Consider the following 15,934-nt stretch of genomic DNA (forward strand, 5'->3'; position numbering starts at 1 on the left):
CTACTCAACCTCTCCTCATATGTCCATCCCCTCATCCCCAGGATTAACCGAGTGAACCTTCTTTGTACTGACTCGAGAGCAAGTATGTCTTTTCTTAAGTATGGACACCAAAACTGTATGCAGTATTCCAGGTGCAGTCTCACCAATACCTTGTACAACTGAAGCAATACCTCCCTATTTTTATATTCTATCTCCCTAGCAATGAAAGCCAACCTTCCATTGGCCTTCTTAATCACTTGCTGCACCTGCATACTAACCTTTTGAGTTTCGTGCACCAGGACCCCCAGATCCCTTTGTACTTCAGTACTTTCCAGTTTCTTGCCATTAAGATAATAACTTGCTCTACGATTTTTCCTGCCAAAGTGCATAACCTCACACTTTCCAGTATTGTATTCCATCTGCCAAATCTCTGCCCACTTACTTAGCCTGTCTATGTCCCCTTGCAGGTTTTTTATGTCCTCCTCACTCACTACTTTCCCTCCCATCTTAGTATCATCTGCAAACTTTGATATGTTACACTCGGTCCCCTCCTCCAAATCGTTAATATAGATTGTAAAGAGTTGGGGACCCAGCACTGACCCCTGCGGAACACCACTAGTTACTGATTGCCAGTCTGAGAATGAACCATTTATCCCAACTCTCTGCCTTCTGTTAGATAGCCAATCCTCTATCCATGCCAGAATATTACCCCCAATCCCGTGATTTTTTATCTTAAGCAATAATCTTTTGTGTGGCACCTTGTCAAATGCCTTTTGGAAGTCTAAATACACTACGTCCACTGGTTCCCCTTTATCCACCCTATATGTTACTTCCTCGAAGAACTCCAGCAAATTTGTCAAACATGACTTCCCCTTTATAAAACCATGCTGACTTTGTTCTATTAAATTATGATTATCCAAATGTCCTGTTACTGTCTCCTTAATAATGGACTCCAAAATTTTACCTACCACAGATGTTAGGCTAACCGGTCTATAGTTTCCAGCCTTCTGTCTACTGCCCTTTTTAAATAAGGGTGTTACATTAGCAGTTTTCCAGTCTGCCGGGACCTTTGCTGAGTCCAGGGAGTTTTGGAAAATTATTACCAATGCATCCACAATCCCTACCGCCACTTCCCTCAAGACCCTAGGCTGTAAGCCATCAGGTCCAGGTGATTTATCCGCCTTGAGTCCCATTATTTTACCGAGTACCACTTCCTTCGTGATTTTGATCATGTTTAGCTCCTCCCCCCCATAGCCCCCTGTTTGTCCAGTGTTGGGATATTCTTAGTGTCCTCTACTGTAAAGACTGATACAAAATATTCATTCAGTGTTTTTGCCATCTCCATATTTCCCACCATTAATTTCCCGGTCTCATCCTCTAAGGGACCAACATTTACTTTAGCCACCCTTTTTCTTTTTATATAACTATAAAAACTCTTACTATCTGTTTTTATATTTTTTGCTAATTTACTTTCATAATCTATCTTCCCTTTCTTAATCAATCTTTTTGTTATTTTTTGCTGTCTTTTAAAGTTTTCCCAATCCTCTATCCTCCCACTAGATTTGGCTACCTTATATGCCCTTGTTTTTAATCAAATACTGTCATTAATTTCTTTACTTAGCCACGGATGGCTGTCTTTTCTTTTACACCCTTTTCTTCTCAGTGAATATATTTTTTTTGGAAGTTGTAAAATAACTCCTTAAATGTACACCACTGATCATGTATCGTCTTACCTTTTAATCTATTTTCCCAATCCACTCTACTCAATTCCGCTCTCATACCTTCATAGTCTCCTTTATTCAAGCTTAGCACGCTTGTTTGAGATCCAACCTTCTCACCCTCTAATTGAATATGGAATTCAACCATGTTATGGTCACTCATTCCAAGGGGATCCTTTACTAGGACATTTTTAATTAATCCTGTCTCGTTACACAGGACCAGATCTAAGGTTGCTTGCCCCCTGGTCGGTTCAGTTACATACTGCTCAAGAAACCCATCCCTAATACACTCAATGAACTCATCCTCAAGGCAGCCCTGCCTAATTTGATTTGTCCAATTAATATGATAATTAAAATCCCCCATAATTATAGATGTTCCCTTATTACAAGCCTCAACTATTTCCTGATTGATACTCCGTCCAACAGAGTTGCAACTGTTCGGAGGCCTATAGACTACGCCCACTAGTGTTTTTTTCCCCTTATTATTCCTTATCTCCACCTAAACTGTTTAATTATCCTGATCTTTTGACCCAATATCATTTCTCTGTATTACAGTGATTCCTTCCTTTATTAACATAGCCACCCCACCTCCCCTTCCTTCCTGCCTGTCCTTCCTGATCGTTAAATAACCTGGTATGTTTAATTCCCAGGCATTGTCACCCTGCAGCCATGTTTGTGTAATGGCCACAAGATCATACTCATATGTAGTTATTTGTGCCATTAACTCATCTATTTTGTTACGAATGCTACGTGCATTCAGATAGAGAACTTTCAAATATGTTTTGTGACACTTAGTTCCTGCTTTTGCCCTTTTTATTACTTTACCTTTTACTCCATACCTTCTGCCCCTTCCTGACACGCTCTGGTTTTTAATTTCCCCACTGCTACCTAAGTCTATGACCTTCTCTGTTGTCATTTTTATTATTTGCTCTCTAGGAACCTCCCCCCAACTAGTTAGTTTAAAGCCCTCTCTACAGCCCTAGTTGTATGATCCGCCAGGACTCTAGTCCCAGCACTGGCCAAGTGAAGCCCGTCCCAACGGAACAGCTCCCTCCTGCCCCAGTACTGGTGCCAGTGTCCCAGGAAGCAAAACCCATTTCTCCCACACCAGTCTTTGAGCCATGCATTTAACTCTCTAATTTTATTTGTCCTAGCCAAATTCGCTCGTGGCTCAGGTAATAATCCAGAGATTATTACCCTTGTGGTTCTGTTTTTTAATTTGACCCCTAGCTGCTCATACTCCTTTAACAGAACCGGCTTCCTAGTCCTATCTACGTCGTTTGTACCAACATGGACCACAACAACTGGATCCACCCCCTCCCACTGCAAGTTTCTTTCCAGCCCAGAGGAGATGTCCTTAACCCTGGCACCGGGTAGGCAACACAGCCTTCGGGACTCTCGCTCTCGGCTGCAGAGAACTCTATCTATCCCCCTAATAATACTATCCCCTACCACTACAACATTTCTATTTACTCCCCCCTCTTGAATGGCCCCCTGTTCCACGGTGCTGTGGCCAGGTTGCTCATCCTCCCTGCAGTCCCTGCTCCCGTCCCCACAGGGAGTAAGAACCTTGAACCTGTTGGACAAGAGCAAGGGCTGCGGCTCCTCCAGCTCTACCTCCTGGATCCCCGTACCTGCCTCACTCGTAGTCACACCGAGGCATTGGCCGAGCACAGGCCCTACACCCACTCCCCGAGTGTCAGGCCAGGCAGACTAAGAATTGGGGATGAAAATACATAAAAGAAATGGCCAACTTTCCAAATGCCCCTCAAAAATGATAAATAATCAGTCAGATAGCACAATTGTTGTGGCACAGTAGTTGGGAGGTTTGCTGCACACCCTGGCTATTGGACTTTTCAGCCCCAGCATTGGCTATGACTATGACTTAGTTCTGTTGACCACTTGTGCGACAACTGTCTTTCTTTCTCAACTTTTTCACAAGGCAACAACAAATACCACACCTATTGATATTGCGGATATCCCATGACACAAAACTGCACCTTGACTCACAGCAGAGAGGACACAGGCTAACTTTAACTAAATTGTCAGTTGATAGAAACCGAGTTCTCTTTGGGGTCAGGGGTAAGGTGTGTAGTTGCATCAGAATAGAGGCAACTTTTCTCTGCAGCTGCCTGTGCTGTACATGGCCTGAGTGTATTCACTTCTAATAATGGGTGTCTCAGCACCAGGCTTCTTGACCAACCACCACCCCCCCCCTCCCCAGGGAGGAGCGAGTCAATAATGAAAGACTTCTTCTTCTTCTTCATGTGGATTCTAAACTCCTGTACAAGATCAGTTTGACATATGCATAATTTTGTACGTACGTAGCCTAGTTATATTGTGCAATATCGTTGTACTATATCTATTACCATACAGATATGATGGCTCCCAGAAACCTTATGGTGGCACCAGCTGGAGACTCTGGAATTTATGTCAAATGGGAACCACCAGATGAAACCAGTGAGCCAGTGCTGGGTTATGTAGTCGACTGGAGACGAGCGACTGACAGCAATAAGCAGCTACTTGGTTGGAAAAGGCTTCCTAGGGCAAATCACTCAGTGTTTATAGGACAAACCTCTTCACCTCAGGAGTATCTAGCAGAAGGAGGTAAGTTTGCAATAACCTGCAGCTGTCATTGCTTGCTCCATCTCAGAGTGACGTCTTCTAACTCTATGGACCATGGTCACCTGCTTCAGTATATTACATTACAAACGGCTTAGAGAGTGAAAGATTTTTTTCCCAATACAGTACCAAAGTAGTTAATGTTTCAATTCATGCCTTCCAAATAGATTTGTATAAATATGTGGATTATAGGGATCAGTATGGGCAGATAGGATCAAATCTTCAATGGAAGTCAATTATTTCATGTGTTGTCACAATCATGGAAATGCCATCTGCACAGAGCAAGCTTGAATAATGGAGGTGTAAATGTGGATAAATAATTGTTCAACTCTCTTTGTGGTTCAGAGAGAAGTTTTGTGGTGCATTAAATACGTGGGATAGATTGTACATGCTTTGTTGTTGGAGTGGATTTGTACACAATGGTTATTTTATGCTTTCTTATGTTTTCTGTTTGTGATAAAGCAGGTTATTTTAACGTGGCAAATTATTTCTATCATCATATTTAGGAAACATTATACCAAGAAAACGTTACAATATTTCTGTCACTGCAATATACCAGAAGGGACGAGGAAGATCTTGTTCAGCGCAGGGATATTCAGTAGAAGGAAGTAAGTAATTAGTATGATTATTATTCTTCAATCAGTTCCTGTCCCACTACTTTTTCAATTATCTTCCCTTTTTTCTCCTGAAGGTAGTGATTAATGGTGTTCTGTGAACATTGAACAGACTCCATTACCTTGTCCAAGAGATTGTTCTTTATGTGTGAGTGTCAGTGAACATCACAGTGAGCCCAATCTTAGCATCACCCAACGTCTCCGTATGTTCGCTCACACTGTCCAGCAGAAGTCACCGAATAATGATCAGAATCAGGAATCCCTGTAGTTTTTCTTAGCTTTCGTGTCCTTGGACTAGGAAAGCTATCTGTAGCACCCCAGCTGACAGGGCATGGACTTCTTTACAGCCGCTGTTAACACCATCCTTCTCCAATTACAGGAGGTGCATTTCGCAAGGTGAAATACGTCCCCCTCATGACTTTTCGAATCAGGTCTCCAGTTCAGTGCACTGGTTAAAAGCAAACGAGTACATCTCAACAATCTATAGTGAGCCTGTAGCTTCTTCTGAGTTTTTCTGGACTTAGTTTGATGTAGAATTATATGAACTGAATGAGTAAACATATTTGAAGTCATTTATATTTAGGGGCCCCCTAATGGCTGCCAAGGAAGTGCAGATAGTAAGAAAAGGAAGAAAGCTTGTAGGCTACCAAGAGATGAATACCCCCCGCCACCCCTGCCCGACAGACCGGAGAGGGTTAAATCACCAACCCGCTGTGACCACGCCTTCTAACGTTTTAACTGCGGCGGCTTTTGGGGTGGCTGAGTGACCCACTCTGTCGAGGCAGGACCGTAACTTTAATCATCAAATGAGGCTCCGTTCCTGATATTTTGGCAGCAATTTGAATTCAACACCTCCTGCATAGGTTTCCCAGGGCTTAGAAATTCCCAGCAGCTAAAGGGAGGTGGGAGCTGCCGGATCCAGCAGGAATGTGCTTTTTATAGCACTGCTCATGGGCCAGGAGGAGCAGGAGTGTTTCCCCCCGCCCCAGTCCCTCAAGCAAACGTGCCGCGATCAGCCAACCCCTGCCCATCCCAAACCCGCGATCTCTCCCCTCCCCCTCCCCCACACCCGTCCCCCAAACCCGCGATCTCTCCCCTCCCCCACACCCGTCACCCAAACCCGCGATCTCTCCCGGTCCCCCTCCCCCACACCCGCCACGCAAACCAGCGATCTCTCCCGGTCCCCCTCCCCCACACCCGCCACACAAACCAGCTATCTCTCCTGGTCCCCCTCCCCCACACCCGTCCCCCAAACCCGCGATCTCTCCCCTCCCCCTCCCCCACACCCGTCACCCAAACCCGCGATCTCTCCCGGTCCCCCTCCCCCACACCCGCCACGCAAACCAGCGATCTCTCCCGGTCCCCCTCCCCCACACCCGCCACGCAAACCAGCGATCTCTCCCGGTCCCCCTCCCCCACACCCGTCCCCCAAACCCGCGATCTCTCCCGGTCCCCCTCCCCCACACCCGTCCCCCAAACCCGCGATCTCTCCCCTCCCCCTCCCCCACACCCGTCCCCCAAACCCGCGATCTCTCCCCTCCCCCTCCCCCACACCCGTCCCCCAAACCTGCGATCTCTCCCCTCCCCCTCCCCCACACCCGTCACCCAAACCCGCGATCTCTCCCCTCCCCCTCCCCCACACCCGTCCCCCAAACCCGCGATCTCTCCCGGTCCCCCTCCCCCACACCCGTCCCCCAAACCCGCGATCTCTCCCGGTCCCCCTCCCCCACACCCGTCCCCCAAACCCGCGATCTCTCCCGGTCCCCCTCCCCCACACCCGTCCCCCAAACCCGCGATCTCTCCCCTCCCCCTCCCCCACACCCGTCCCCCAAACCCGCGATCTCTCCCCTCCCCCTCCCCCACACCCGTCCCCCAAACCCGCGATCTCTCCCCTCCCCCTCCCCCACACCCGTCACCCAAACCCGCGATCTCTCCCCTCCCCCTCCCCCACACCCGTCCCCCAAACCCGCGATCTCTCCCGGTCCCCCTCCCCCACACCCGTCCCCCAAACCCGCGATCTCTCCCGGTCCCCCTCCCCCACACCCGTCCCCCAAACCCGCGATCTCTCCCCTCCCCCTCCCCCACACCCGTCCCCCAAACCCGCGATCTCTCCCCTCCCCCTCCCCCACACCCGCCACGCAAACCAGCGATCTCTCCCGGTCCCCCTCCCCCACACTCGTCACCCAAACCCGCGATCTCTCCCGGTCCCCCTCCCCCACACCCGCCACGCAAACCAGCGATCTCTCCCGGTCCCCCTCCCCCACACCCGTCCCCCAAACCTGCGATCTCTCCCCTCCCCCTCCCCCACACCCGTCCCCCAAACCCGCGATCTCTCCCCTCCCCCTCCCCCACACCCGTCACCCAAACCAGCGATCTCTCCCGATCCCCCTCCCCGACACCGGCCACACAAACCAGCTATCTCTCCTGGTCCCCTTCCCCCACACTCGTCCCCCAAACCCGTGATCTCTCCCCTCCCCCTCCCCCACACTCGTCACCCAAACCAGCGATCTCTCCCGGTCCCCCTCCCCCACACCCGTCACCCAAACCAGCGATCTCTCCCGGTCCCCCTCCCCCACACTCGTCACCCAAACCCGCGATCTCTCCCGGTCCCCCTCCCCCACACCCGTCACCCAAACCTGCGATCTCTCCCCTCCCCCACACCCGTCCCCCAAACCCGCGATCTCTCCCGGTCCCCCTCCCCCACACTCGTCCCCCAAACCCGCGATCTTTCCCCTCCCCCACACTCGTCCCCCGAACCCGCAATCTCCCTTCTCCCTCCCCCCCCAAACCCGCGATCTCTCCCTCCCCCACACTAGCCCCCCAAACCCGCGATCTCTCCCTCCCCCACACCCGTCCCCCAAACCCGCGATCTCTCCCCTCCCCCACACCCGTCCCCCAAACCCGCGATCTCTCCCGGTCCCCCTCCCCCACACTCGTCCCCCAAACCCGCGATCTTTCCCCTCCCCCACACTCGTCCCCCGAACCCGCAATCTCCCTTCTCCCTCCCCCCGCAAACCCGCGATCTCTCCCTCCCCCACACCCGTCCCCCAAACCCGCGATCTCTCCCGGTCCCCCTCCCCCACACTCGTCCCCCAAACCCGCGCTTTCCCCTCCCCCACACTCGTCCCCCGAACCCGCAATCTCCCTTCTCCCTCCCCACCCAAACCCGCGATCTCTCCCTCCCCCCACACTCGCCCCCCAAACCCGCGATCTCTCCCCTCCCCTCCCCCACACTCGTCCCCCAAACCCGCGATCTTTCCCCTCCCCCACACTCGTCCCCCAAACCCGCGATCTCTCCCTTCTCCCTCCCCCCCCAAACCCGCGATCTCTCCCTCCCACCACACTCGCCCCCCAAACCCGCGATCTCTCCCTCCCCCACACTCGTCCCCCGAACCCGCGATCTCTCCCTCCCCCCACACTCGTCCCCCAAACCCGCGATCTCTCCCTCCCCCACACTCGTCCCCCGAACCCGCGATCTCTCCCTCCCCCCACACTCGTCCCCCAAACCCGCGATCTCTCCCGGTCCCCCCTCCCCCACACCTGTCACCCAAACCCGCGATCTCTCCCTCCCCCACACTCGCCCCCCAAACCCGCGATCTCTCCCTCCCCTCCCCTCGTCCCCCAAACCCGCGATCTCTCCCTCCCCTCCCCTCGTCCCCCAAACCCGCGATCTCTCCCTCCCCTCCCCTCGTCCCCCAAACCCGCGATCTCTCCCTCCCCTCCCCTCGTCCCCCAAACCCGCGATCTCTCCCTCCCCTCCCCTCGTCCCCCAAACCCGCGATCTCTCCCTCCCCTCCCCTCGTCCCCCAAACCCGCGATCTCTCCCTCCCCTCCCCTCGTCCCCCAAACCCGCGATCTCTCCCTCCCCTCCCTCGTCCCCCAAACCCGCGATCTCTCCCTCCCCCACACTCGCCCCCCAAACCCGCGACCTCTCCCTCCCCCCACACTCGCCCCCCAAACCCGCGACCTCTCCCTCCCCCCACACTCGCCCCCCAAACCCGCGACCTCTCCCTCCCCCCACACTCGCCCCCCAAACCCGCGATCTCTCCCTCCCCCACACTCGCCCCCCAAACCCGCGACCTCTCCCTCCCCCACACTCGCCCCCCAAACCCGCGATCTCTCCCTCCCCCCACACCTGTCACCCAAACCCGCGATCTCTCCCTCCCCCACACTCGTCCCCCAAACCCGCGACCTCTCCCTCCCCTCGTCCCCCAAACCCGCGATCTCTCCCTCCCCTCCCCTCGTCCCCCAAACCCGCGATCTCTCCCTCCCCCCACACTCGCCCCCCAAACCCGCGACCTCTCCCTCCCCCACACTCGCCCCCCAAACCCGCGATCTCTCCCTCCCCCCACACCAGTCACCCAAACCCGCGATCTCTCCCTCCCCCACACTCGTCCCCCAAACCCGCGACCTCTCCCTCCCTCCACACTCGCCCCCCAAACCCGCGATCTCTCCCTCCCCCCACACTCGTCCCCCAAACCCGCGATCTCTCCCTTCTCCCTCCCCCCCAAACCCGCGATCTCTCCCTCCCCCCACACTCGTCCCCCAAACCCGCGATCTCTCCCTCCCCCCACACTCGCCCCCCAAACCCGCGACCTCTCCCTCCCCCCACACTCGCCCCCCAAACCCGCGATCTCTCCCTCCCCCCACACTCGTCCCCCAAACCCGCGATCTCTCCCTTCTCCCTCCCCCCCAAACCCGCGATCTCTCCCTCCCCCCACACTCGTCCCCCAAACCCGCGATCTCTCCCTTCTCCCTCCCCCCCCAAACCCGCGACCTCTCCCTCCCCCCACACTCGTCCCCCAAACCCGCGATCTCTCCCTTCTCCCTCCCCCCCCAAACCCGCGACCTCTCCCTCCCCCCACACTCGTCCCCCAAACCCGCGATCTCTCCCTTCTCCCTCCCCCCCAAACCCGCGATCTCTCCCTTCTCCCTCCCCCCCCAAACCCGCGATCTCTCCCTCCCCCCCCAAACCCGCGACCTCTCCCTCCCCCCACACTCGTCCCCCAAACCCGCGACCTCTCCCTCCCCTCACACTCGTCCCCCAAACCCGCGATCTCTCCCTCCCCCCACACTCGTCCCCCAAACCCGCGATCTCTCCCTTCTCCCTCCCCCCCAAACCCGCGACCTCTCCCTCCCCCCACACTCGTCCCCCAAACCCGCGATCTCTCCCTTCTCCCTCCCCCCCCAAACCCGCGATCTCTCCCTTCTCCCTCCCCCCCCAAACCCGCGACCTCTCCCTCCCCCCACACTCGTCCCCCAAACCCGCGACCTCTCCCTCCCCCCACACTCGTCCCCCAAACCCGCGATCTCTCCCTCCCCCCACACTCGTCCCCCAAACCCGCGATCTTTCCCCTCCCCCACACTCGTCCCCCGAACCCGCGATCTTTCCCCTCCCCCACACTCGTCCCCCAAACCCGCGATCTCCCTTCTCCCTCCCCCCCCAAACCCGCGATCTCTCCCTCCCACCACACTCGCCCCCCAAACCCGCGATCTCTCCCTCCCCTCCCCTCGTCCCCCGAACCCGCGATCTCTCCCTCCCCCACACCTGTCACCCAAACCCGCGATCTCTCCCTCCCACCACACTCGCCCCCCAAACCCGCGATCTCTCCCTTCTCCCTCCCCCCCCAAACCCGCGATCTCTCCTTCCCCCCACACTCGCCCCCCAAACCCGCGATCTCTCCCTCCCCCCACACCTGTCACCCAAACCCGCGATCTCTCCCTCCCACCACACTCGTCCCCCAAACCCGCGATCTCTCCCTCCCCCACACTCGCCCCCCAAACCCGCGATCTCTCCCTCCCCCCACACCTGTCACCCAAACCCGCGATCTCTCCCTCCCACCACACTCGCCCCCCAAACCCGCGATCTCTCCCTTCTCCCTCCCCCCCCAAACCCGCGATCTCTCCCTCCCCCCACACTCGCCCCCCAAACCCGCGATCTCTCCCTCCCCCCACACCTGTCACCCAAACCCGCGATCTCTCCCTCCCCCCACACTCGTCCCCCAAACCCGCGATCTCTCCCTTCTCCCTCCCCCCCCAAACCCGCGACCTCTCCCTCCCCCCACACTCGTCCCCCAAACCCGCGATCTCTCCCTCCCCCACACTCGTCCCCCAAACCCGCGATCTTTCCCCTCCCCCACACTCGTCCCCCGAACCCGCAATCTCCCTTCTCCCTCCCCCCCAAACCCGCGATCTCTCCCTCCCCCCACACTCGTCCCCCAAACCCGCGATCTCTCCCTCCCCCCACACTCGTCCCCCAAACCCGCGATCTCTCCCGGTCCCCCTCCCCCACACCTGTCACCCAAACCCGCGATCTCTCCCTCCCCCCACACCTGTCACCCAAACCCGCGATCTCTCCCTCCCCCCACACCTGTCACCCAAACCCGCGATCTCTCCCTTCTCCCACCCCCCCAAACCCGCGACCTCTCCCTCCCCCCACACTCGTCCCCCAAACCCGCGATCTCTCCCTCCCCCCACACTCGTCCCCCAAACCCGCGACCTCTCCCTCCCCCCACACTCGTCCCCCAAACCCGCGACCTCTCCCTCCCCCCACACTCGTCCCCCAAACCCGCGATCTCTCCCTCCCCCCACACTCGCCCCCCAAACCCGCGATCTCTCCCTCCCCCCACACTCGTCCCCCAAACCCGCGATCTCTCCCTTCTCCCTCCCCCCCCAAACCCGCGATCTCTCCCTCCCCCCCCAAACCCGCGATCTCTCCCTCCCCCACACTCGTCCCCCAAACCCGCGATCTCTCCCTCCCCCACACTCGCCCCCCAAACCCGCGACCTCTCCCTCCCCCACACTCGCCCCCCAAACCCGCGATCTCTCCCTCCCCCACACTCGTCCCCCAAACCCGCGATCTCTCCCTCCCCCCACACTCGTCCCCCAAACCCGCGATCTCTCCCTCCCCCCACACTCGCCCCCCAAACCCGTGACCTCTCCCTCCCCCCACACTCGTCCCCCAAACCCGCGATCTCTCCCTTCTCCCTCCCCCCCAAACCCGCGATCTCTCCCTTCTCCCTCCCCCCCAAACCCGCGATCTCTCCCTCCCCCCCAAACCCGCGACCTCTCCCTCCCCCCACACTCGTCCCCCAAACCCGCGATCTCTCCCTCCCCCCACACTCGTCCCCCAAACCCGCGATCTTTCCCCTCCCCCACACTCGTCCCCCGAACCCGCAATCTCCCTTCTCCCTCCCCCCCCAAACCCGCGATCTCTCCCCTCCCCTCCCCCACACTCGTCCCCCAAACCCGCGATCTTTCCCCTCCCCCACACTCGTCCCCCAAACCCGCGATCTCCCTTCTCCCTCCCCCCCCAAACCCGCGATCTCTCCCTCCCACCACACTCGCCCCCCAAACCCGCCATCTCTCCCTCCCCTCCCCTCGTCCCCCAAACCCGCGATCTCTCCCGGTCCCCCTCCCCCCACACCTGTCACCCAAACCCGCGATCTCTCCCTCCCCCCACACTCGTCCCCCAAACCCGCGATCTCTCCCTCCCCCCACACTCGTCCCCCAAACCCGCGATCTCTCCCTTCTCCCTCCCCCCCACAAACCCGCGATCTCTCCCTCCCCCACACTCGCCCCCCAAACCCGCGATCTCTCCCTCCCCCACACTCGCCCCCCAAACCCGCGATCTCTCCCTCCCCCCACACTCGTCCCCCAAACCCGCGATCTCTCCCTTCTCCCTCCCCCCCACAAACCCGCGATCTCTCCCTCCCCCACACTCGCCCCCCAAACCCGCGATCTCTCCCTTCTCCCTCCCCCCCCCAAACCCGCGATCTCTCCCTCCCCCCACACTCGCCCCCCAAACCCGCGACCTCTCCCGGTCCCCCTCCCAATTGCTGGTCCGACCCCCCTCACCAACCCGTGATGTTTCCCGGTTGCCGGGGTCTGTCGGCTGAGGCCAGCCTGTCAATCTAACTGGCTGCCGGGCGGGAAACAGATTAAAAAATGATAATGACATCCTGCCGTTAAGTTGGACAGGACCTCCGCGCTCCCGGCATTTCTGCGTTTTCCCCTCCACAAACACGCCCCCCCCTGCTCCTTCCCAGCCTCCCTGCAAATATGGGGCCAGAGTGTTTAGAAAGGAGGGCTGTAGCCCCATCTGTCAGGAACCTCTGGGAAAGTAAACCAAGTTAATCTTGTCAAAGGAGGAAAGCTACAGAATAAAGTACTTCTGGCTAGACATCGCCACAAAAGCCAGCTAACACTAGCGGGTTTTGCTATAGACCACCAGGTCAGCATAAGAAGGAAGCCAACTTTTTCAGTGAAGAGCTAGGAAGGGCATTGAGAATAGGAACGTTAATTTAATGGGAGATTTCAATAAGCTGTCTGCTCACACAATTTATCTGGCCAACCAGTTTTCAGGTCTGACTACCTAAGCATATTTTCCGTGTGTAGGCAGCCTATTCAAATGAACAGGAGCGGCTTGTCATGGAAAACTTGGCAAGGCCAGCCCTCTCCACTGTTAGCACAGTTGTGCCTGCACCAGGGGCCATTGCAACCCCGATGTTTGCCAGAATCAGAAAACTAGAGTTATTATCTGCAAGAGAACATTTTATATAGTTACTCATATTTCAACTTTTAAAAATCAAGCTGAGATCTCCCTGTGTTTGCCGCATAGAAAGTTCCATCTTTCTGCTTTCAGGGCCCACAACAGGACCAAATGTTTCACTGATTATATTTGGTAGACACCTAGTGCAAGTAAAATGGGGAGAAATTCCACCTGAAAAACAGCAAGGATTTATCACCAACTACACCATATACCTGAAAAGAGGTTCTGATGGGTCTTACCTCGTTCCATGTGAGTACAATTGCTTTTTTTTTATAACAAGTAACCTTTATTTTTCTCCTCTTTCTGTCTTGAGAAAAAAGTGGTTGTAGATCTGTTTTTAGATGTCCACTCATGTTGCTCCATAGCTTCTATTTGAGGTTGCATGAGAAGGAGTGGGCCCAATGTTTTTAATCTGTGCTACCCATGGGAAAGCAACTCGATGGTGAGGTTGGGCATTCACCATGTGGGCACAGCCCCATTTTCTACGACTCCGTGGCACAAGTACCTTTGTGCTTGAAAGTACTTGAACCTCTTTAACTCCATCCCCTGCAACTGTTTAGTTATATAATCTTATAATGTATTTTGATTATTGGTATGCACTGTCTTCTTCTTCTTCTTAGGCAGTCCCTCGGAACCGAGGATGACTCGCCTCCACACTAAAAGAGTTCTCAGGTGACTGATGAGTCCAATACGAGACCTATAGTCTCTGTCACAGGTGGGGCAGACGGTGGTTGAAGGGGCGGGTGGGTGGGGTGCTTGGGTTGACGTGCGCTCCTTCCGCTGTTTGCACTTGGCTTCCACTTGCTCCTGGCAAAGAGACTCGAGGTGTTCGGCGCCTTCCCGGATGCTTCTCCTCCACTTTGTGCGGTCTTGGGCCAGGGATTCTGCACTGTATGCCAGGCATAATAATCAAGGACAAAATGGCAGCATTATAACCACACTGATTCTGCACAAAAACAGCTGTGACAGGAAATGACCCTGATCAACGATTCCCCAGTGAGGAAATAAATTATTTCTTTGTACAACAACAATAAAACTGTGTATATTGATGTTACGAAACTAAAATGATATGTGTAGAAGCCAATGAAGATCACATGCACTTCAGGGGGAATTTTGCAAGTCCTGGGTTTGGAGGCGAGACTGCCGGGAAAATGGCAGAATCTGGGAGCAGGTACCGACCCCACTCCCAACCTGCCTCCGTGCCATCTTCCCGGGAGGCGGGTCCCCGAGTCGCGCAGGGACACATATCCTCGAGGCGGGAAGGGGATTAGAGCCAATTAACTGCCTGTTAGCAGGTAGTTAACAGGCAGTTTTGAGGCTTTTCCCCATTTTACGCCTCCTGCTGTGGGCTTCCTGACAGCTGTGAACCTCGCCAGGATCAGCGAGGCGAGCAGTGGGTCTGAGGGGATGAGAGGGGTCGAAATGACAGATGTAGAGTGAGTGATGGATGCAAATGTGGACAGGTAAGTATGAGAGGTGATAGTAAAGTGTTGGAAAAAATTTCCTTACCTTTGCTTCTTCCTGCAGGCTTCAACCATTGAGGATCCGGAGGTGCCTCATCTCAATGGCAGAGATGACAGAATGGCTGCTGCACTCTCAGATGCAGCAGCCATCTGCTTTCTGCTGGGAAGAGAGGTTTGGTGAGCCTTTGTGCAAGGGCTCACCTTAGAACAGAGATTGTCAGTGTTTGACAGCTTCTCAAAGCTGTCAAACACTGACAATTCATCTGTCCAAAATTTTGGACAGATGAAGCGTCATACACTGACATCATCTGTCACTGGCTTTCTCTTACTTGGCCGGTAAGCCCACAGGGTGGACTTAACAAGGCCAATCAGGGGAAAATAGCGTGGGTTCGTCACACGTCGCTGGGGGCGGGACTAGAACCCGGAAGGCAGCAGTCCCGCCCCCAACTCGTCTCGGCTGGCAAAATCCGTCATCTTTGTTATATGTCTACAATTTTCAGTCAGGATGTTATAAATAATGCTTCAGGGGCAGTTTGAGAGGGATGCTCTGCATTTGCAATCATCCTATGGGCTTCTTTCAGCAAGTTGGTTGAAGTATAGGTCCCCATACCAAATTCTTTAGTGACCTGCAGGGTATGTATTTCATTGGAGTGGAGCATTAGATCATAAGTGAATATCTTTGTTAGGTAAGGGTATCAAGGGATATGGAGCAAAAGGGGATAAATGGAACTGTGGTACAGTCAGCCATGATCTATTAGAATGGTGAAACAGGCTCGATGAGCTGAATGGCCTACTCCTGTTCCTATGTAACCCTGTTTTTATTCTGTCTTCACAAATAATGAGAAACTAAGCTGTATCAAATATTTACTGCATCCAAATTCATATTGGCCTTCAGTGACATTGGGGGAAGGACCTAAACTATCCAGTAGGCCAGCTGTATCAGACCTTTTGGAGCAGGAGGCTGGGTCCATATCCAAATTCAAACTC

The 15,934-nt window shown here is 55.2% G+C and overlaps 1 protein-coding gene across 1 annotated transcript in view; it reads left to right on the forward strand.

The window, feature by feature from the left end:
- The window catches only part of il23r (interleukin 23 receptor), a 146,793-nt gene that overhangs the window by 77,210 nt on the left and 53,649 nt on the right, over positions 1-15,934 (forward strand). The window contains exons 10-12 of the mRNA XM_085982739.1: positions 4,074-4,304; positions 4,826-4,927; positions 13,578-13,733. Coding sequence (XP_085838865.1) covers positions 4,074-4,304; positions 4,826-4,927; positions 13,578-13,733 — 489 coding nt within the window. The remainder of the gene's footprint in view (positions 1-4,073; positions 4,305-4,825; positions 4,928-13,577; positions 13,734-15,934) is intronic.

Source organism: Somniosus microcephalus, chromosome 3 (assembly GCF_052327205.1).
Source record: "Somniosus microcephalus isolate GS21.2 chromosome 3, FLI_Smic_1.0, whole genome shotgun sequence".
In the NCBI taxonomy this organism is placed as follows: domain Eukaryota; kingdom Metazoa; phylum Chordata; class Chondrichthyes; order Squaliformes; family Somniosidae; genus Somniosus; species Somniosus microcephalus.